The 23,205-nt window shown below is 39.4% G+C and overlaps 1 protein-coding gene across 2 annotated transcripts in view; it reads left to right on the top strand.

Annotated features, from left to right (window-relative positions):
• EPB41L4A (erythrocyte membrane protein band 4.1 like 4A) overlaps positions 1-23,205 on the top strand; it is a 254,860-nt gene that overhangs the window by 177,385 nt on the left and 54,270 nt on the right. For both annotated transcript variants that reach the window (XM_060009013.1, XM_060009014.1), the window contains exons 10-12: positions 1,705-1,796; positions 3,173-3,250; positions 9,361-9,482. In XM_060009013.1, coding sequence (XP_059864996.1) covers positions 1,705-1,796; positions 3,173-3,250; positions 9,361-9,482 — 292 coding nt within the window. The remainder of the gene's footprint in view (positions 1-1,704; positions 1,797-3,172; positions 3,251-9,360; positions 9,483-23,205) is intronic.

Raw genomic sequence — 23,205 nt, 5'->3', positions numbered from 1 at the left:
ATTCCCATCTCCTGACAGGAGACTTGGTTTCTCACCCTGCCTCCACGGATGTTCTGTGATTTCCTCTGTGCCCCTTCCTCCTCACCTCCCCCCTAGTTTCTTTTGCTTTTGAGGAAAACACTTTCTGAATTGATCACCTTTTCTTCATCACCTCTAATTTTGTAATCCTTAACCCCTTTCACGAAAGCCACTGAAGATTTCTCCCCATTAAATGCAGTGACCTCTTTTCAAGCCCTGCGACCTTTCTGGGTCACTTGAGACTTGCCCTCTCCTCCAGCCTCTCTGACACCATTGCCTTGAGGTCCCTTTTGACCTCTCTCACTTCACCTTCACTGTGATTCCACCGTTATCCACTCTGTGCTCTCTCTGAGCAATCTGTTTTAGATTCTCAGGTGAAATTATCTGTGCCAGCAGATACGACCTCTCTCCTCAGCTCTACTCTTGCATGTTTACTGGCCCATTAGGCGTGTTGAGTTCCTAGTTCCATGGGCATCTCAGAATCAAAATAGCCTGAACTTAATGTCCATTACCCCCCCCCCCCATCCAATTCCCCAATTTTTTTCCACTTGCTGTATTTTACTACTTAGCAGCACCCAACTTAGAAACCTGGGACTTGCCCTGAGTTCCTTCTTCCACCTCACAAGGTTTTGGAATTACAAAGCCTTGCTGTAACATGCATATATTGGCTCAGTTTCCATCACACCCTTTCATTTTGCAAATAAACTCCTAAATTGGACAGCCTCATTCTAGGTGGACTTGGGAGAAATTTCATGCATATAAATGTTCTGTCCTTGTTAAAAGGTGTGTGTATAGGGGGAGGAATCGTTTCAGTTGTTCTTCTGCATTGACAACTTTGTGTTTATGAATCCATGGAAACCTTATTCCTGGGGCACTTCTGCATTTGTGACTTGAGTTTGTTTTTTATTTGAGACTAAGTTAGCAATTATATAACTTCACAGAGCTTGTGGTTTATTATTATTTTAGTGTGGATACTGTATTTTGCTTGGTTTCCTATTCAGTCACTTAAAAAAAAATAGTATCTTTTGCTGCACAGTTAAAATTACCTCTAATAATGCCTTTGTTTCTTATGTATTAAAATAGATAAGTAGCTGCGAGATTAAAATGGTAGTTAAAATTAATTGTATACCTAATATATGGAACTTCACATCTGTCATGTCATTTAATTTATTTCCCCCAATAACTTGATGCAGAATGGAGAAACTCAGTCCTGAGACATTATTTAACTTTCTCAGATTACACTGCTGTGGTAGTCACACCTCCCAGCGACCCCTCTTGAGATTCTTTAGTTTAAGTGTGGCCTGTACATCCCTGAAAAAAATACAGTTAAAATTACATAAAAACTGGGTTTATGGGTGTCTTCTTTTTTTGGGGAGTTGATTTTCACACGGTCGGTATTTTTCCTGTTTTGGTCGCCCATTGATGACAGAAGAGTTTGCAGTGCTTCAGTGCCATCACTCTGATTATCCGTGGTCATGGGGTGATGTAGAAGAACATAATAAAGGTGATGGCACTAAGATTTACATGGAACTTATATTTTGTATTTTTCTCAAGAGGTAATTATTTTTTTTAATGTGTTAACAGTAATTTCTCTGCTTACTTGAATTTTTGGTACCTAGAAGGGTGGCTGTCATCTGAAGAATGTTGTGGTCTGTAATTTATATTCTCTCTCTGTTTCTCTCTCAGTGCAATGAAACCTCATTCTTTTTTGAAGCTCGAAGTAAAACTGCTTGCAAGCATCTTTGGAAGTGTAGTGTAGAACATCATACATTTTTTAGGTATGTTAATGTGAAACCTTTGTTCATTGTCCTAATAAATGAAAATTGCATTTGTTTTTGTTTTTAAAATTTTTTTTGATGTGCATATGTTTTTATAACAAGAATTCTATCCTGTCTACAAGAAGAAATGTACAGTGTTTCTCTTTTATTAACATTTTTACATGCACACACACATATATAGATATTTTCTTTGCTCATGCTACAAGAAAGGATCAAGGACAATTGCTTTTGACATTTATGTAATAAAAGTGCAGCTTTGGTATTGGTGGAAATTAAGTGTTCTACTGTGGACTTACTAAATTTGAAATGACTGTTAGCTTGGAGGTATGGAATGGGTGGCTGGGTATACAAGGCATACAGGATAGACCAAGGTTGGTCATATAAATTTCGTAGGTATTAAGGCAAAGGGGATTGGATGAGGTCACCTGTGGAAAAAGTGAAGAGAGAGGAGCAGAAAGCCAGGGACTGAGCTGTGGGACCCTCCCAGCATTTAGAGGACAGGAAGAGCCAGCTGGGGAGTATGAGAAGAAGTAAGCAGTGGGTATGGGAAAATGGAATATGAGAAAGAAAAATGTCTTAGTGAATAAGGAGCTAGCAGCTGCATTGCATGCTCCTGGGAGGTCACGTAAGATGAGGGCAGAGAATTGACCATTGGGTTGTGGGGATCCTGTTTGTGTCACATCCTTATGGTGTAAAGATAAAACTCAATTTTATCAGATAATACTTGAAACTCTATTTTTGGTTTTTAAATTTAAAACTAGATTAACTCTTCCCCTTATTCGTGTTTGATTTGCATGGAACGGTTTCCCCAAATAGCATGATGCTAGAGAAGTAGCCTTATAAAATGACCCATGTCCGTTGTGGAGTTTGTATTAAGAGAGGGATAGAGCCCAAAAGGTCTGAGGCATTGCCTCTCCTGTAGTGGGGCTGGGCCTAGGAACTGCACGTGGAGGTGTGTGTTGAAAGTACCCTGGAATGGAAAGTACAAAGAAGAGTGAGCCACCCCTTTAGATACGATCAATTGCCCTGAGAACCTTGGCTTGGGTAAATCAGTGTAGTGACAAAAGTTCCCAAGATAATTTAGTAGAGAAATTAAATTGATTCACAATAAAAGCTTCCTTGTGCGGGCAGTGATGTATCTGATAGTCTTCAGGAAGTATGAGTGTTTTGACACGATACAGATATAAAATACTAGAATGTCAAGTATTAGCTTAAAAATAATCGATTATTATTCCTACCGATATGTAGAATGAATAAAATATTTTGACTGTGTTAAGCAGTGTTGCACTGTTACATATTTCTACACAGCTTTTGCTCAAGTGTTGCATAAGTATAGTCGTGATTCTCTATCTAATTTTCTTTTAAACATTCATTAGAATGCCAGAAAATGAATCAAATTCATTGTCAAGAAAACTCAGCAAGTTTGGATCCCTGAGTTATAAGCACCGGTATAGGTAAATGGCATTTTTTTTCCTCTGGGCTGTGTGTGGGGTGTGTATGAATAAATATTTAATGCAGCTGTCCACATACATGCATGCACATTAAAGTTTGTGATCAGATTTTTTCCTTATTTTTCCACAGTGCCAATGAATTTGATAAGCAATAGCAGTCTATTAAACTGTCTTGACAAAAATGATTTTCTAGGTTTAATTATTTAAATTCTACATTAGCTAGGTTAAGCTTAGGGTGTTTAGAATGTAGTAGAGCTTATTATCTTCAGAAATTCATTTTGATCCAGTTATCACTTACCTCTAATTATGTTGTGATTATGAAACAAAGTAGATATTCTGAATAGTAGTTTTTTGGTATTCTTGGGACATTCAGTTGAACCTCTATTGTAACACAATGTATACTTTATATCAGCGGTCCCCAACCTTTTTGGCACCAAGGACCGGTTTCGTGGCAGACGGTTTTTTCCATGGATGGGGAGGGGGTGGGTGGTGATGGTTTTGGGATGATTCAAGCACATTACAGTTACTGTGCACTTTATTTATATTATTATTACATTGTAATATATAATGAAATAATTATGCAACTCACCATAATGCTGACAGGAGGTGGAGCTCAGGCGGTAATGCAAGCAATGGGGAGTGGCTGTAAATACAGATGAAGCTTTGCTCTCTCACCCACCACTCACCTCCTGCTGTGTGGCCCGGTTCCTAACAGGCCACGGGGGTTGGGGACCCCTGCTTTATATTATGGGTCAAATCAAATGTTTTCTGTAGCATAACGCCTACATATAGTAATGCTAGCAAGTATATCTTAACTTTACAGAGCAGTTACTAAGTGCCATGTATTGTGCTAAATGTATTCCATTTATTGCTTCATTTAATCATGGCAGTCTTATTAACGTTATCCTCATTAATATGTGAGGAAACTAAGGCTCAGAGACGACAAGTCACTTCTCAGGGAAACCCAGCTAGGAAGCAGTAAAGCGGGGTCCATTCCCTGGCAGTGGAACTCCAGAGCCCTTTCCTTTAACATTAGTCAGACTGTTAGCATGTTGCAGGAAAAGCCTGATTGTCCAGCAGTCAGGCAGGTGCCTGTGTCTTTTTGAAAATGGGAGCCTTCTGTGTTTTGAAAAAGAATTTGTTTTGTTTCAATTCGTTCTGTTAAGTGGAGAGCCTGTGATGTGGAAAACAGGGTGTTAGGTACCCAGAGGTACGAAGAATTAGATCTCCCCATCTCTGCCTTCAGAGAGCTACAGTATTATTCAGGCAGTAAGGCGGTCCCAGGCCCTATAAAACCCAAGCAGGGTGCAGAAATGGCACTCGGGAGGTGGGACAGTGTTCTGTCAGTTCTCCTGGAGACATCACCAAATGAAATGCTTACTTAGGAGACTTAAAAAAAAATCCAGGTGAAGTGTTTGCAAGATAGTGATATGCCAAATTTTAATTCCTCTCTTTGATGAACCACTTTTTTGTCTTGCTTGAAGCCAGAGATAATCAATAGAGGAGTGATTAATATTAAATGTTTAGTGCATTAATCTTTACATATTATTCTCTTGGATATTTGCTCATTAGCTGACTTAAAATAACAAGTATTATTGTGTTATAGATGTTCTTGGTATTTGTAGGAAAGTATTCATTGAAATCTAAAAATTTAAACTTCAGGTTATCAAGGTTCTTCCCTAGATAGTGATATAATTACAGGAATTTAAGGAAAGAGTATTTACTTTTATATTGAGAAAAATAGCTCATAGTCAGTATTTGGGCTGTTCTTCCAGTTGGGGCATAACACATTTCAAGGGTTATAGAGTGAATGTGTAAATCTGTCTCTTTGTCACTGAAATGAAGCTAGTGAAAAAGCATCTGTCTTAATATTCTTACCGTTAAAAAATGTAATTATACTGTTTAATGTATGCTGTAGTTGGTTTCTACAAATTTACCCATACCTGATTTCTCAAATTTATTGAAATGCAAATGCTGTGGTTATTGGGAATTATTATTAGAAAGTTATTGGATTTTGCATATTGAGTATCATTTCTTCCACAAAAGTAATTAAAGATAACCTTTGCAAATTGGAAACTCTGCTAAATCTGTTCAGTTTTGTGGCTGGTGTTAACTGCTTGGTAAGTCTTAATGAAATCCAAATCTCAGTGTCTGTATGTAGGAAGCACTAACATTACACCATCTCTGAAAGAAAGGTGTTTCATCCCAGTGCCCAGAGCCAGGCTTACGCAGGGATGGGTCTCTGACTGCTGGGTGGTCGCCAGCACATGGACTGTTAATTGGCAAAAGAGTAATAACAACCAAACTTTAATAAACATCATATGCCTGTTCCTTTATTTTGAGACGTTCTGGAGATATCTTGGAATGAAGGAAGAGCTCTGGAAACATAAGTAGCTCCTTCCTTTACCCTGTAGGCTTTTAGAGCATGGGGGATAACGAACAGCATTAACCAGTGGCTGCAGTGTGTGAGTGTGGGTGTCTGTGTGTATAATTGTATATGTGTTTATAGTGGGATGTATGTGATAGAGAAAGACAGAATTCTAGTCTTTACTTTCTCTCTTGCATCTTAGGGCTTGCAGAATACCAAGGAGAATCCAACAGAAAAACGAGTCATTACTGAAGAGGGGAAAATTAGATAATTTTAGTGAAATGTGACAGGCAATCCTTTCAAAATTTAAAATTAAATTTTGGGGAAAAGGCTGAGCTTAAATCTGACAGTTGACTTCTTTTGTTGATTTATTATCAGTTACCAATAATCTGAAATAGAGATTGATTAAATCTTTGGTTAAATATTTCGTTGCACACTGCTCTCTCTTTCTCTTAAAAACTAATCTTGCCTCTACCTTTTGTTAAGTTTGTAGGGGACTCCTGGTTTTGATGAATGAATGAGTTGTGTAGAATTTATACTCTAGAAATGACACTTAGACCTAAGAACCACCCCTCAGGAACCCTGATGACCTTCTTGTAGAACTTAAATCACACGAGCTTTCCACATTTCATGAACTATGGAAGAGAGGCCAAGTTCACCTGAGAACCTCCTTTGTGTCAGGTACTTTCACCTGTGTTACTTTATTAAATCCATTCAGTGACCCATCAAAGGAGGTATCATATGCTCATTTCTGTAGACAAGAAATATGAGCCCCCCAAAAGTAAGGTAACTGAACTAAAGACCTTTAACCAGTAAGTGGCAAAGTTGGGATTTGAACCCAGGTGTCTTTCCTCTTGTTCTCTTCCTTCTACCCCACTGATGGCCGATTGTATCCTCACTTTGAAGCTGAAGGGCTGCTGGCAGTGCCTCTCATCATAGGATGGGAGTATGTGTGCCACAGTGTGAGGGGCAGGGAAGTGGGTGATCCTGGGGACAATGCTCTGTCCTGTCACTATGGAGAGCTGCCGGGTGTGTAAGAGCTCTTTCACCGACACTGAAAATCTCTACTGTTGTCAAGTGCTTTTTGCTACAAGAAAATACTAAGAATACCGTACAGAAGTATTTCTGCTAGGAAGTAGTCCGAACAAGTATAAATAAGGAAAATGAGGCTCTAGGAGATTTAAAAAATCAGCTGCTGAAGGCCACACACTTATAGCAGAGCTGCGTTTTAACCTGGGCTTGTAGCTTTAAACCAAATGGCTCTGCACTCTGTCCCTTTTCCCAGGCTGCCAAGCTGTGCCACACTGACCAGCTGGAGGACAGAAAGCTTGTTCCAGTCCCGGGTCCTGTACAGCCTGTGCAAGATCAGTTTATGTTTCTGGACTTTAGTTTTATGAATCTTGTGATATGATTTTCCCATTTCTCATTTATTCCTGAGAGAGAAACCATGAGGAAAAATTGAATAATAAAGTAAAATCTCATTATAAAATGCCTCAGTGGTCCACATATTATTGGGTTATGTTTTTAGGGCAAATATTTTTTCCTCTATGCAATGAAGTACATACTACCCAAGTCTTAGAGTAAGTTTGTTTTAAGTAGATGTTATCTTCATATTCCAAACCATTTCTAATAGTGGAATTTTGTTCTCTGTATAGATTTTTTTTAAGATTTTCAGGGGAGAGATGTTGCTATTTGTGTTACCTTATGTACTACCTTTAAAACAAATAGTTAAAACTGTAGAAATATTCTCAAATTGATTATTTTAAAAAAATTATTTACTTGTATTTAGTAAATAATTATATAATATTTTTATGTGCCTGGCATTGTTCTAGAAAATGTATGATATTAATACTTAACATTCATAATAAGCCTATGAAGTGGTCATTGGTATTATTCTTACTTTAGTAATGAGGAAATGGAGATACAGAGAGTTTGAGTAATGTTTCCCAAGGTCAGAGAGCTACGATATGACATCGCTGGGATTTGAACCCAGTCTCCAGAACTTGTCTATTAACAATACATTAATATGTAAAAGAAAACAGCAAAATGAAAGCTGGTAAATGATAATTTTCTTATCAAGTAACATTATTAGATTTTTATATATTTTCATTATATGTAAGGAAAAAAAAAAGTAGTTAAATTTCAAGTGAAAGAAAATCCTTCACAGTTTTCCCCCCTACTCCCTCCCCTCCCCCTGGTTTCCATGAAGTCTTGAATATGAAGTACATGGATGGAACCTGTCATTTTAATTCCTCATATCAAGTCATATCCTCACTTAGCCTGATGAGAAACTGCTTTTTATGAGTGTTTTGGGCCTCTCTTTATTTCTAATAAAAGTGGATGAGGTAGTAAGGAGGGGAAGCTTTCACAGAAGAATGTAGGAGGTGAATTTGGCTTTCTAAGTCTTATTTAGTCTCTTTTAGGGAGAGAGCCACCAATATATATTCTGTAAATGTAGGATAAATGGGATTTGTGGCCAATAAAAGACTATTTTTTCTTCCTATTAGGTGACTCTTAACTGTGGTGAATCAAAGTATTGATAGATAATTAGAAATGCATTTTCTCTGTACCTAAATGATACTTTCTGTCATGAAAGCCAGAGTTGTTCATTAGCTCAAATTCAGCTGTGGAATAAACTTTTCGTAGGATGAATGTTGACTGAAATATAGCAAATTAAATTACATAGTTCCTTGAGTAGCTTAGTTTGTCCCCAGGGAAAGCTCTCCCTGTTGCATCCTCACATACTCTTAAGGAAGCGGTACTGTGCATGGGGTTTTAGGCTGCTTTAAATCTTCCTGGGCACTTCCTGACTCAGGTGAAGTGGACAGAATCAATGGTTGATTGTGTCACAGGGTTCAGAGTGAAATCACACTAAGTGGTCCAATTGGGGAGGCTCTATGACTTGCCTTATAAGTACAGCACGGGGACATGTTGATTCACGTAGAATCATTGCCTTCTGTAGTTTAGCCCAACACAATTTCTTTACTATTTAGTTGTAGAGCTGGAAGACCATCAGCATCCTCTATTTCAAGCTTATCATTCTACTTAAATCAAAACCTAACTCCTCCTTTAATAAATCCTTTCTTTCCTGGTTCTCCCTCTGAAAGATCTTCCTTGTGTCGGCTGAAAAAAAGCTCAACATGAGAGCTGTGAGTTCAGTTTTATCTGGGGCTTACTGAGGACTAGAGGCTGAGAGAGAGCCTCTCAGATAGCTCTGAGGAACCGCTCCTAAGGGAATGCGTGCAGTCAAGCACACACCTCTGTAGAAGGTTGCTACTAGGAACGAGGAGCAGATGTCTCCGTTAATGCTTTTAGCGCTTTTCTAAGTATGAGAAGGTGCAAGAAACTGGGTTCATAAAATTTTCTCCTGAAAACACCTAACTATCTGAAGGCCTGTTCGGCCACTTGTTCCCAGCCTCATTCCTGATCTCTGTCCTGAACTCCTTTCAGAGTGTATTGAATGTCAGCAACTTTAGTGGCTAGTGACTTCACTCTTGTAGAACCAGGTGGCGAGAGACATTCTTCAGTTGGCACTTCTGTCTCACCTAAATCTTTCCTATTAGAGTTTATTAGTTCCTTGGTTAACATTGCAGTGAGAATCAATTGAAAGCCCTATATACTTATAACCTGTGTGAATCTGTGTTTTTTCTTCTCTCCGTACACTGCAGATATTCTCCATGAGCTGTGGTGTAATTTTGTGGCTGTGTGGTTTTACCTGTGTTACTCAAAATGTTGTTTTTTCAAGTGGCAGGACAGCGTTACAAATGAGTCGAGATCTTTCTATTCAACTTCCCCGGCCAGATCAGAATGTGGCAAGAAGTCGAAGCAAGACTTACCCTAAGAGAATAGCACCAACACAGCCAGCTGGTAAGTCACAGAGCCCCCAACTCCTCATTGTAACCTTGTGTTTCCTTTTAGGCTCCTGGTGTAACATACACTTAAGTGGTGACTGTAGCCCTGGAGGTTTTTAATTGTTAACAGTAGAATTTTTAATTTGACCCAGAAAATGTCCACGCAATCAGAAATTATTAATAAGCAGGCAGGTAAGCAAGTTGAATCCCCATAGCCTGCTTAATGACTATACTTAATAACTCTTTTTTGAAGGCATTAAATAAAACCTCAACTGCGTAATTTCTTAGTTTGGTGTAGCTGAGATTGGAATTGAAACAAATTCTTTGGCAAAAGTCTTAAAAAAAAATACCGTTGACATAAGAGTCTGTAAAGAATTTAGCTTTTTGTTATCGTTGGTCTTTTATTGTGATCTATAATAAAGTGCATAAAGTATACGTACTATATACCTATGCACATACACGTAAGTGTATGTGTGTTTATATGCATATATAAATATATACGCAGGCGTGCACATGCACACACACACACAATTTAACATAGCCTACAGCCCCAGAAGTCCCTGCTGTTTGCTTGGTCACATCCTCACCTTCTCCTCCCTCCCCAACCAGTGAAAACCTCTGTCTGACTGTGTGGTAATTATTTCTTTACTTTTCACTATAATTTTAGTACTTATGTAGCCTTCTCTGAACAAAGTAGTTTTTTTGCCTATTTTTAAAACATTATATAATTGAATCAAGGGGTGTGTTCCTTTGTGTCTTGCTTCTATCAGTGTTATATGTAATATATACTAAAATGCATTCATTTTTCTTGCAGTGAGTTTTCTGTCGTATGACAGCTCCTTATTCATTCTACTATTGATGGACATTTGGGTTATTCAGATTTTTTGTTTTTAATGCACACCACTTCTTTAATAAACCACCTCATCAGTCAGTTTCAATCCACGTTCAATGTTCAGAGCTCATGGAATTTTACTCTAAAGTGATCTTACTGACTTTGGTTTGTGGCTTGCTTACAGATCAGCCTTGTCTAACACTCTCCACCGGCTTTTCACATATATTATTTCACTTGAACCTCCCAGTAATCCTGTGAGGTAAAGCAAGGCAGACACTACGTTCCCATTTTACAGATGAGGAAGACATGATCCCAGTAGCTAGAAAGGGGTGGGGCTGGGACGAGAGGCCAGATCTCCTGGCTCTTTCTGCCATATTGTATGAAGAGAATGGAATTTTTAATAACAATAATTAACGTCTGGGGGGTGGTGGTGGGATGAATTGGGAGATTGTGATTGACATGTATATACTAATATGTATAAAATAGATAACTAATCAGAAAATAACATCTGAACATCGAATGACAGTTGGCAAAGCATTATGACAGCTGTTGTTTCATTTAACCCTCATGACAAGCCTATGAGGAACGTGTTTTGAGTTTGCTCCACTGCTGCTGGCTGTGAGAATGTCACCTGACTTACAGTTTCTAAAGTGAAATTAAATCTGATTGTAGGTCCCCTCCTCTCACTGGGCTGAGAGGAAATTAAATTCTTTCTGATGGTTCTACAGTGGTAAAAATAAGACATGATTTAATTTTGCAATGGGTTACCTGCCACATAAGTAATATTATCCCCATTTAGCTGATGAGGAAAACTAAGATTATAAAGGTAATTTGGCCAAGATTACATAATAAGCAGGTGACTTAGGACAGAAATTCTAGCTTTAACATTTAATATCTTTATCTTAATATTTTGTGATTATCTTTGAATATGATCAGTCTTAAATCCCATTTGGATCAAGTGCAACGTGGTATAATTGATAAGCAAACTTTCAGATCCTTTGCTATTTCTTAAACACCAGGCCTCATGAAATTATTTTGAGACCAACCAAGAATATCAAAAGCATTCCTCGTGTCAAATCAACATTTCATTCCACTTGAGATGCTGGAATCACACGTGCTTTTTACACAGACCTGCTCAGGTTGTTCCTTTTCCTCTCCTCGTGCTCTTAGAAAAATATCTTCCTCTGTAACACTGTGTCTGTCTGTCTGTCTGTCTCTCCTTGGAAGCCGAAATTCCAGAAGCTGATTTATTTAGGGACAAGGGGTTTTGTTTTTGTTTCTCTCCTGGCTTATGTAGATCCAGCCAAATGCAGTTTTCACAGAGTAGCCTGGAACTGTACTGAGCCCTCGCGTCCGTCTCCCCTCCCCACTAGTGTTGTATTAAAACACACTCCCTCTAGGGTGGAGGCTGAGGAGCTGGATAATGCACAGCCCAGCGTGCTCGAGGGCAGCTTCTCAGCATCAGGCTGAGAATCTTTTAAAAAATGCAGCACATGTTATGCTTTTACTATTATAAAAATACATCCTCGCTTTAGGAAATTGAGGAACCTCAGAACTCCCCCTCCCCCGCAAAAAGAATATCTTTCATGTTCAGTTCCATTCTCTTAGCGCTAACACTGTTTTATATAGCCTGCTGGTCATTTGCATATCTTTTCTGCAAAAATGATATAGCGGTGTTTTTATTTACTTTTTTATTTAATAACATATCATGAATATGTTCTAACAAGTTTTAAGTGTTCTTATAGAGCACCATTTGAATGTCCAAATAATTTTCTGCTGCATAGATGCATTGATGTGACATAATTTATTCAACCAGTCGTTAGTTTTTGGATATTTAAGCTGTTTCAAAATTTGAAAAATATAAATGTAACTAAAGTGAATATTTTTGGAGTGATATCTCTAAGTAGTCATGCTGATTTATTGTATGTATTTTAAACAATGGTATATTTTTATAATTTTTACTAAAAAGAGAGGATCATACAGGGCTGTGTTTAAAAACTGAGACTGATGTATGTACATTTCACTTTGGTTTTGAATTACTTTTGAAGCCTGTGTTTCACAAAACTGTGATGTGTTCTGGGGACCCAGAGATGACCCTGCCCTTGACAGCGTGATTGTCCTGGGTGGGGAAGGACCATTTAGCAATGCCTGTGATGCAGAGTTATTTCAGTTGCTGTCATGCACATGTGAAGAATGCTCTGGGGGCAGGGATAATGTTGTTCTATGTTTATTTGAATGTTACATATTCTTTTTTTTTTTTTTTGGTTGTGCTCAGTCTCAGTTGCGGCAGGTGGGCTCCTTCGTTGAGGCTCATGGGCTCCTTAGTTGTAGCATGCAAACTCTTAGTTGCAGCATGCATGTGGGATCTAGTTCCCCGACCAGGGGTCAAACCCATGCCCCCTGCATTGGGAGGTGGATCCTTAACCATTGTGCCACCAGGGAAGCCCCTCAATGTTACATATTCTTTTTCCTCTAATTCAAATGTACTCTGCTTTGAGCCTCAGTTGAACCCAGCTGGTAGAGAGACCCAGTCTCTAAGGTCATGGTGGGGTTCAGACTTGGAGTGGAACAATTGAAGAGGGCGCTCTTGTCTTCACCTGCATCAGTCACTCTGTGCTCCTTATTCCACCCAGCAGGTCCCATTAAGCAGGGCAATTCTGTGTGAATCTGGGCCACTGTGAGTATGAGAGGGGAGGGGTTATTGGTAAGCCTGGAGCCTCCTGTACTTAGGGTCAAGCCTGCCCCTTTAAGGCTCTGGTGTGGCGGGTGGTGGAGGGGAGTGGCCTGTAGGTCCCTAGGTCACTGTAGCCCTCAAGCCTCCATCTCCTTACCCACCAAGTCTTTTCTGCCACTCCAGGCAGCTCCTCCAGCCCTGTCACTTCTGATTCCCACACTCTCAGCTCCAGAGCAGCCTCCTTGCTCCAAAGCTCCCTGTTCCTGAGATTTGTTCATGGGTGGCTGGGCAGGAAAGGAACAATAGCTCAAAACGGTAGTTTTTTTTTTTCTAATTATTTTTTATTGACCAAAGAGAAGCAAAAGTATTACCTTACTAAATATTCCTGCCACAATTACTTAAATTTTTATTTGAAATTTTTGACAATTAAAATGGTAGAAAGCTTATTTTAAAATGTAGAAAAAGTTTATTTTATTAGATTGTACTGTGTTTGGCAAAAATGGAGTTGTGGTTTAAAAAGAAGATAGATTTAAAAAAAAAAAAAAACTCTAATGAGGCCAGCTATGAATTTTCATAAATTGAATTCTGGTAGGCTCTCTAAAATAAAACTTTAGAGCTATACAGTTCCAAGAGTCATTGGCATAAATTCTCACCTCTCATTTAACATTTATAGATACTAAAAAACAAGTTGTGATAGAAAGGAGACTTTAGCTTTTTGTTAGTTTATATCATTAATTTATACTACATGACTTGTAACTTTAGAAGACGTTATTTTGTTTCTTCTGAAGTTAAAGTAATTCAGTCAAACTTGATGACTACTGCCCTTAACCTGCATCTCAGTTCTCTGCAACTTTAAAAAGCCTGTGTTTTTATTTCTCAGTCAGGAATAATAAATGCCCTGGTAGCTCAAAAGCCATTGTATTTAGAACCCACCAAGATTAGACCTTGGCACCTCTATGAGGAAGCGCATTCCAGAGTCAGGAGCCCTGCACCCAGCCTGCCTTCTGCCCCACCCCCACCCCACCCCAGAGGAGTTCAGCGCCAGGGCAGGCAGCCAGAGCATTCCTCCAGATCTGCTCGGCAGAGGAGCTTGGGGGTAAGGCAGGAGGCGAGATGGCAGGAAGGAAAAGTGCATATTTTGTACAGCCCTTTCTCTGACAAGCTCTTGGCAGCTCACAAAGGTGGGTTCCTGTCAGAAAAGAGTTTCTGCTGTAAGAAGACAGCAGTAAAGACAGAATGGAAAGGCAGTAAAGACAAAATGTTTAGCTATAATCCACAATTAGCTGCAAGAAAAGTAATGGGTGAAACCATTTACAGTGGATAAACAATGCTGTGATTGTCTGATGCAGCATTTTGAGTTCTTAAGCATATCGTACTGATGAACAGAGAAATAAATAGTTGCAGTGTAGTCTTCAGACAACTGAAAAGCCGGTTCGGGTGACGTTTTGGCATTCCCACTCTGAATCTGTGGAAGACGCTGCAGACACAATGCCCGAGGGATCCTGAAAATGACTTGTGAGTGAGGATGGTTCGTGCCTGGTCTGGAAGCAGAGAGCTGCTGCTCAGGCCAAGCCAGTGTTTCTGTGTAGGAGAGAGGACCCAGTGTTGCCAATCTTCCACTGTCTCAAGGGAAGCACGAAATTTAGATATTTATAGAAACTTTTCCAGAATTTTAAGTTTTGGCAGTTGATTTTATTTTGAAGAAAGTCTCTGTGTGCTAAATCAAACATTCCTAAGGGCCCAGTATGGCTTGAGGGCTGCCTCTTGAGAACCTCTGTTTGACAGAGCTGGTATGAATGGCCGATCCACCTGTCCTGGGGTCTCTATGGGTTTCTGCAGCATCCCCTGTGGAGGTCAGGTTCTACACTCCATGACTCCCAGCAGGAACACTTTGTAGCTGGTAGGTCAGTTGGCCAACTCTAGGGGATGATGGTGCCACACAGGTCTGAACCCGCTAGCAAATGATTCACATGTGGGTAGCTGACCGACCTTTACTGGTGACCTGAGCTGGGTGTAGCCCAAAGCAGGAGAGACAGAGAAATGCTTTGACATAGCGAAGTACAGTTTCATCAATTTGATGTAGTATAAAGCTCTGGGCTGCTGAGACATAGTAATGTCAAGAGAGTAATAATCACTTACTGAGCGCTGGCTCTGGTTGGCACATTATGTCAGACATGAGGTCAACAGAAACCCAGCTTGGCTTGTGGCGATCAAAAATAGATTTTAAAAAATCATTATTTTTTTTAATGCAGACAAAAGGCAAGCTATGTGAGTAGAGACTGGCATATCAGACTGAGCTACATCTGAGAAATCTGGGTTCAGCCTCAGTCATCCCTGTACTAACTGTGTAGTGTGATGAAGTCACTTAACCAGGCTGAGCCTCAGTTTCTTTATGGGTCCAGTGGGGGTATTACTTCCTGCCTCACGGGTTGTTGTCATGCGGGATGGTGTCTGCATTGGGCACAGCATCGTGTCAAGAACGTGGAGGGGCTTGGTACACTTCAGTTTCTTTCTCCTAAATCAAAAGGAGTCTTTCTCTACATAGTGTGGACCAGCCTGTGAGTCCACCTGAGAGTCTTTCAATTTATTTACCATATAGCATCAACTTCACATACAAAGGATAATATAATTATATGAGGGAGGTGTGGCCTTTTATGATTGATGGGTGGAGAGAGTCATTCAAGTGCAGAGAATGGGCTTTGGAAAGACGTCAGTTACCCCTGATTTATTCTAGAAGATTGGGTATAAACAAGTATGAGGGAAGTAGGCTAGTCAAAGGGCCCCCTGTGTGTAGGTTTCTCCTTTCCTGCCTGCCTGAAGATCTCTGGGTACACAAGGGCAGCTGTTGTCAGGCAGTATTGGGAGCCCAGAGTTGGGTATCGTCCTACTTAACCTGTTCCTACTTCCCAGAGTAATCATTTTTCTCACCTTATTTTTACCCCTACTCTGTGCTCACCACTCTCTAGGCGCTCCAGCACCACTGGGATAGTCTATGGCTATGAATTGGGACTAACAAACGCGTTACAGTGAATCCATAATAATGATGAGATTGTATGCTTGTTTTAAAGTTCACATAGTTAATCATTTCATCTTCTGTATAAGGTGGTTTTCCCTATTTGAGGTAATCAGGTACTAGGCCTATCCAAGTCCACTTTTCATGTCAGGCAGGCAGTGGAAACAGAAGACAAAGGGCTAAGCTGAAAGGGCTCGGGGAGGGAAGCAGAGTTGTTGAATGAGGAGTGAACAGAAGCTGGGGCTGTGGATCTGTGATTTCATAAGTCAAGTCCCAACCTCAATAAGCTGTTAGATCAGCAACCTCACTTCTGCAATATGAGCAGGCCTGTTGCTGTGTTTGTCATCACAGAGACTGAAAACTACCTAAATGTCCATTAGTAGGGAACTGGCCTAATAAAATAATAGACGTGTACCCCTAGGAAATACCATGTGTCTCTTAGAAGAAATCTGAGGGCAGGATTTGACGTTGTGTTGGTCCGATTCTATAGTCCCACCACGTCTGCCTTGAAAGGTCAGATCCCCTGAGGAGCTCCACAAGGCAGAGGAATGTTAATGACCAACAGTCATTGAGCATCACTGCATGCCCAGTGCTGTACTAGGCACATGCAGATAGTATCTCCCTCATTTCTTTTAGAAGGGTGCTGTGACTCTCAGTGTAACGGGTGAGAAGACAGAGGCAAGGACTTGCCCAGGGCCCCAGAGCTGGAATATGATCCCAGGTCAATTAGAGTCTGCGACGTGGAGAGGAGGAACAAAAAAGAATGTGATAAATTTGTGTCAATATGGAAAGATATCCAAGAGATAGTATAAGCAAGAAAAAAAAAAAAAAAAAAGCCAGGGGTGGGGGCCAGCAGCATGTAATATGCTCCCATTACATAAAAATACAATCAAAAAGAGAAATCAGAAATCCGGAGTGGGAGAGAGATTTATTTTTACTCTGTATTCTTTAATAGCATTTGTGTTTTTACCATTTTGTACTTTAACAAAGCCCTTCAGATACTTGTCATGAATGCCTTAAGTTCACAAGATGATTTCAAATGTCCGTTCAAGTTTCCAGATGAGGACACTGGAAATTATACTGCATCATAATTTATGGAAAAAGTAATAGAACGATATGAGACAGATCATACAAATTCAAATGTTAGGATTTCTACTGTGCTGTTACAGATACAGCTCAAGTCTTCAAGGCAAAGGGCATAAGACATTTTCATATCTGTACATTTTTTTTTTATTTTTTTATTTTTTCATATCTGTACGTAGATATGAAAAAATTTTCATTTTCGTATCTGTACGTAGGCCTTAAAGTATAGGAGATTGCACTGTAGATCCTCGAGTCAGAGCATGCTTTGTTTCAAAGGAGGAAGACTCATGTAGGACCCACAGTCCTTGGATTAGATGAAATAGAGGACAATCACTTTGTGTTGTAGGCAAGGAAACTGAAGCCCAGAGAGGTGAAATGATTTGCAAGTGTAGCAAGTTCTGGAACCTGGAGGGTATCTGGATGAGAATCATTAGGCACTGTGAGGAGTGTCTGGAAAAAGACAGTGATATAATAACTCTCACACCTATTGGGCACTTGATGGGTATTGTGAAGTTTTTGCATGTTTGTCCTCTCTAGGTCAGCTGAAGACAGGAGGGGAAGAAATTAGTAAAAATTGTCATACAAGGGAATTGGAGCAAGACATTCTGACCAAGAGTTGTTATGTGGGTGGTTTTGGAGAGGATTTCTAGAAAATTTAGGAGAGTGTTAACTTTGTTTTCGAAAGAGTGTGATTATGACTGTCCTCCTTCAAACCTGATAAGTCAGAATTAGGTGATCAACTGAGGTGTGGTCCAAATCTGTGACGTCACTTTCTCTTCACCCTAAGAACTCCTGCAACTGATTATGTAAGCCTTTGCATTGAGAAGGCATGTGGTACAGTGGCAGGAAACAAACAAACAAACAAACAAACATGTACCTGATCTGAGTAGACTTGAATTCCTGGTCTAACTCGGCTGTGACTTGTAACACATCATTCAACATGCTGAGCTTTCACCTCATTGTCCATAAAGTGAAGCAATTCTTTTGGTAAACCTGTGGGAAGGTGGATGGTATCCTCATCTTACACGTGAGGAAACAGTAGCTCAGAAACATTGAATACTTATTCAAAGTTACACAGATAGTAAGAGCAGCAGCAGGGTTTGAACCCAGGTCTTTGGAATATTAAGGCACATCCTTGGAAAGGGAATGGAAAACAAAAAAAGTGAAAGTTGATTTGAAAATAAGTACACATCCTCTGGTTTTCCCACTATTGTGTGATTCCTTCACTTCACTAGATCTGCTTGTTTCAGCAGATATTCTTGAAGATAATGCATTTACAGAGGAGCAGCAAGTCAATCTGATTTTATATCAAGTCATTTTTTTAAGAAAATACTTAAGTTCTTTGGGACATTTTACCCATGAAAGAGAGGAAGTGGCAGTAACCGTGTTAATTGCAAGGAGCATTAGGTTAGGTCACAGAGTCGGGTGTATGGTTTGTTCAAGGCTGTCTTCCTTTGTTGACACCCTTTTCTGTTCTGCCTTGAAGCTGATGTTTATTTTCATTCTGTAAAAAATGTCTTAATATATGGCAAGCTGGTTAGATTTTCTCTAAAAAGTTAATGATTCCACTCTTTCTGGGAGTGTTTAGCATTCCATGCATAGCTATCAAAATTAAAAAAGCACGCAAGGCTAAAGGCGTATTGTATATTCCAGTTAAATACCATAGCTTTAGTGAGTTATCATAAATGACACTTTTTATCCCCTTTACCTTCTCATTCAACAAGAATTTATTGAGCGCTTCTTTGGCATAAGACCTTTGATGTTGTAATTAATAATAAATAATCATTTGATGAAATTAGAACACTTACACCATACATAAAAATAAACTCAAAATGGATTAAAGACCTAAATGTAAGGCCACACACTATAAAACTCTTAGAGGAAAACGTAGGCAGAACACTCTATGACATAAATCACAGCAAGATCCTTTTTGACCCACCTCCTAGAGAAATGGAAATAAAAACAAAAATAAACAAATGGCACCTAATGAAACTTCAAAGCTTTTGCACAGCAAAGAAACCATAAACAAGATGAAAAGACAACCCTTAGAATGGGAGAAAATATTTGCAAATGAAGCAACTGACAAAGGATTAATCTCCAAAATATATAAGCAGCTCAATATCAAAAAAACAAACAACCCAATCCAAAAATGGGCAGAAGACCTAAATAGACATTTCTCCAAAGAAGATATACAGATTGCCAACAAACACATGAAAGGATGCTCAACATCACTAATCATTAGAGAAATGCAAATCAAAACTACAATGAGGTATCACCTCAAACCAGTCAGAATGGCCATCATCAAAAAATCTACAAACAGTAAATGCTGGAGAGGGTGTGGAGAAAAGGGAACCCTCTTGGCACTGTTGGTGGGAATGTAAATTGATACAGCCACTATGGAGAACAGTATGGAGGTTCCTTAAAAAACTAAAAATAGAAAACTGCCATATGACCCAGCAATCCCACTACTGGGCATATACCCTGAGAAAACCATAATTCAGAAAGAGTCATGTACCACAATGTTCATTGCAGCACTATTTACAATAGCCAGGACGTGGAAACAACCTAAGTGTCCCTCAACAGATGAATGGAAAAAGAAGATGTGGCACACATATACAATGGAATATTACTCAGCCATAAAAAGAAACGAAATTGAGTTATTTGTAGTGAGGTGGATGGACCTAGAGTCTGTCATACAGAGTGAAGTGAGTCAGAAAGAGAAAAACAAATACCGTATGCTAACCCATATATATGGAATCTAAAAAAAAAGTGGTTCTGCAGAACCTAGGGTCAGGACAGGAATAAAGACACAGACATAGAGAATGGACTTGAGGACACGGGCAGGGGGAAGGGTAAGCTGGGACGAAGTGAGAGAGTGGCATTGACATCTATACACTACCAAATGTAAAGTAGATAGCTAATGGGAAGCAGCCACATAGCACAGGGAGATCAGCTTGGTGCTTTGTGACCACCTAGAGGGGTGGGATAGGGAGGGTGGGAGGGAGACGCAAGAGAGAGGGGACATGGGGATATGTGTATATGTATAGCTGATTCACTTTGTTATACAGCAGCAACTAACACAACAATGTAAAGCAATTATACTCCAATAAGGCCATTAAAAAATAATAATAAATAATCATTTGGCCTTCATCCCCATTTCTGGCACAGAGCTCCTAAAACACTTGGAATTTCCTAAGTGATAAGAACCCTAAAGGTGAAAGGAGCATCTTTTGTTATTCATAACAAGCCCCTTTTAACCACACCTGAATTTATGGTAATGAGATGACTTCTGGAAAGCCCCAAACAAGGAGGGGGCGCTTGTTGCCAGGGAAACTAATCTTGAATAGAGGGTTGGAAACTTCAGTCCCATTCCTTGATTTCTGGGGAGGGGAAAAGCACTGGAGGTTGAATCACTCACCAATGGCCAGTAATTTCATCAGTCATGCCTATGTAATTGATTTCATCAATCATGCCTAGGATTTTTTTTTGTAATAAAAACTTAGAAAGGATGGGGTTCTGAGGGGTTGATGAACACGTAGATCTAGATGTGGAAAGAGTGGCGTGCTTACAGCATGGAAGTTCTATACCCCTTTCCATGTATCTTGCTCTGTGCATCTCTTCGTCCGGCTGTTTCTGAGTTACATCCTTTTATATTTAATAAACCAGCAATCTAGTAAGTAACTGATTGTCTGAGTTCTGTTAGCTGATTTAACAAATGAATTGAATCTTAGGAGGGGGTCTTGGGAACCTCTGATCTATAGCCTGTTGGTCAGAAGCACAGGTGGCAACCTGGACTTGTAACAGGTATCTAAAGTGAGGGCAGTCTTGTGGGGCTGAGCCTTTAACCTGTGGGATCTGACACTACCAGGTAGATAGCGTCAGGATAGAGCTGAATTGCAGGATACCCAGTCAGTGTCTGCTGAGAATTGAAGAATTACTTGATGGTGCTGGAAAAAACACCCAGTGCAGACCCTATTCCATGGAGCATAGGAAATGAATAAAACTTGGCCCCTGATCTAGAGGAACTTCATCATATAGAAAGACTACAGCAGTTATTTAGCACTTGCTAAATGCCAAGCACTGTCTAAACGCTTTCTAGAAATTACCTAATGTAATCCTCATATCCACTATGTAAGGAGTTGGTGATATCTCCATTCTACAGATGAGAAAACTGAGACCCAAAGAGGTTTAATAACTTGTCCAAGATCACACAGTGGGTAAATTGGCAGAGCTGAGAAACATATTTGGGTTTGTATGACTTGTATGCTTAACCACTGTCAGACTGAAGAGGTAGAAACTGAAATACGTGCACACGTGTCAGGTGTCGTGGATTGGAGCAAGAAAAGTTGTAAGTGTCCAGGAGGATAGTTTGCTTATGGCTAAATGTGTAATCCATGATGCTGTTGTGAAGGAAGCGGATTTTGAAGGACGGGTGGATTAGGAAAGAAGATTTCGAACTGAGTGTGCAGCTCCTGGTGGGGAGGAGATACAAGAGGGCTTCCAAAGGGTTATGTGGGTCCAGGCAGTTTTGATAGAATCAATTTCCAGATTCTCTTTCCTCAGAGCAGTCTGCCTGTGATAGTAGGCTTGCCCCTTCCCAATGGACGTTTTCCCATTTTCTAAAAGAAAGGCAGACGTTTTTCCCATTCCGAATCTGTTACACTGCTTTGCCTTTAAATGTTAAACCTCCTGGGTTGGTGTTGGGAAAGTAAAATGATCTTAATTGTCAAGTGACACATCCTTGCATGTCATTTTCTCATTTTGACTTTCACCAAAATTGGTGGAGGACCCAACTGATTTGCCACCTGATAGAAAATTCAAAATAATTTTAGGTAATATATCACTACTTGTAGAGTTATAGGTCTACATGTAACTCTTAGAAGTTCTTTGGGACACTGGTGATATCTTTATAACAGAATACTTAACAGAATAATATAAATTTCTACTTAATGCGAACAGGGTTTCTCAGCATTGAAAATCTATCCAAATAAAAATAAGGCAGAATTGTTGCTAAACTGTTTCACTTTAGCACAGAATATTCTTGAATGGGTAGATCCATGTAATCATTGGGAAAACAAAACCACCCTGTTTATCTCATTAAGAATTACTTTTCAATGAAAACTTACTTTTTATATTTAATAATTATTTATCAGCATTCATATGGTATGCTATTAATAATTGTAATGATAACTTGGTTCAGAAAATTTTTACCATGTAGAGCTTTATGGTCATGGGAAATAAAACTGTTACCTTATTTCTATTTTTTTTTTTGTCACAGAAGTAAGATAGAGTGATGAATAAAAACTTTCAAGTATAAAACATATTACTTTGGGATACATTTTTGCAGAGGAGATGGAATTGAATTGCAACTACAAGAGAAACATTCTATGAAATTTCCAAATGCTAAACTCATTTCATCTATTTTTAAAATGAATGACTGGGTATCAAATTTCTATGGTATTTTATTACACTGGTTATATTCAAGAAAGTCATGAAACAGTTACATTTAATTAATTAATTGATTTTTTTTAGTTTTTTTTTTTTTTGTGGTACACGAGCCTCCCACTGTTGTGGCCTCTCCCATTGCGGAGCACAGGCTCCAGAAGCGCAGGCTCAGTGGCCATGGCTTATGGGCCCAGCCGCTCCGCGGCATGTGGGATCCTCCCGGACCAGGGCACGAACCCGTGTCCCCTGCATCGGCAGGTGGACTCTCAACCACTGCACCACCAGGGAAGCCCATTTTTTTTCAGTTTTAATATTTTTATTGAACTATAGTTGATTTACAGTGTGTTAATTTCTGCTATACAGCAAGGTGATTCAGTTATATGTATATATATATAAATATATATTATTTTTTATATTCTTTTCCATTATGGTTTTTTATAGGATATTATATGTAGTTCTCTGTGCTGTACAGTAGGACCTTGCTGTTTATCTCTCTTAGATATAAAGCTTATACCTGCTAACCAACCTCCCACTCCATCCCTCCCCCAGCTCCTTCCCCCTTGGCAACCACCAGACTGTTCTCTATGAACATAGAGATTGGAAACAGTTACATTTTAAAATGTCAATATTTACTGTATACTGCAAATGGCATCCTTTGGTACTATTTAAACTTTTGATGCAAAATGTTAGAT

Source organism: Delphinus delphis, chromosome 3, assembly GCF_949987515.2.
Source record: "Delphinus delphis chromosome 3, mDelDel1.2, whole genome shotgun sequence".
NCBI classification, from domain to species: domain Eukaryota; kingdom Metazoa; phylum Chordata; class Mammalia; order Artiodactyla; family Delphinidae; genus Delphinus; species Delphinus delphis.
The sequence above is the reverse complement of the archived record's forward strand: the minus strand, read 5'-3'. Positions and strand labels throughout refer to the sequence as shown.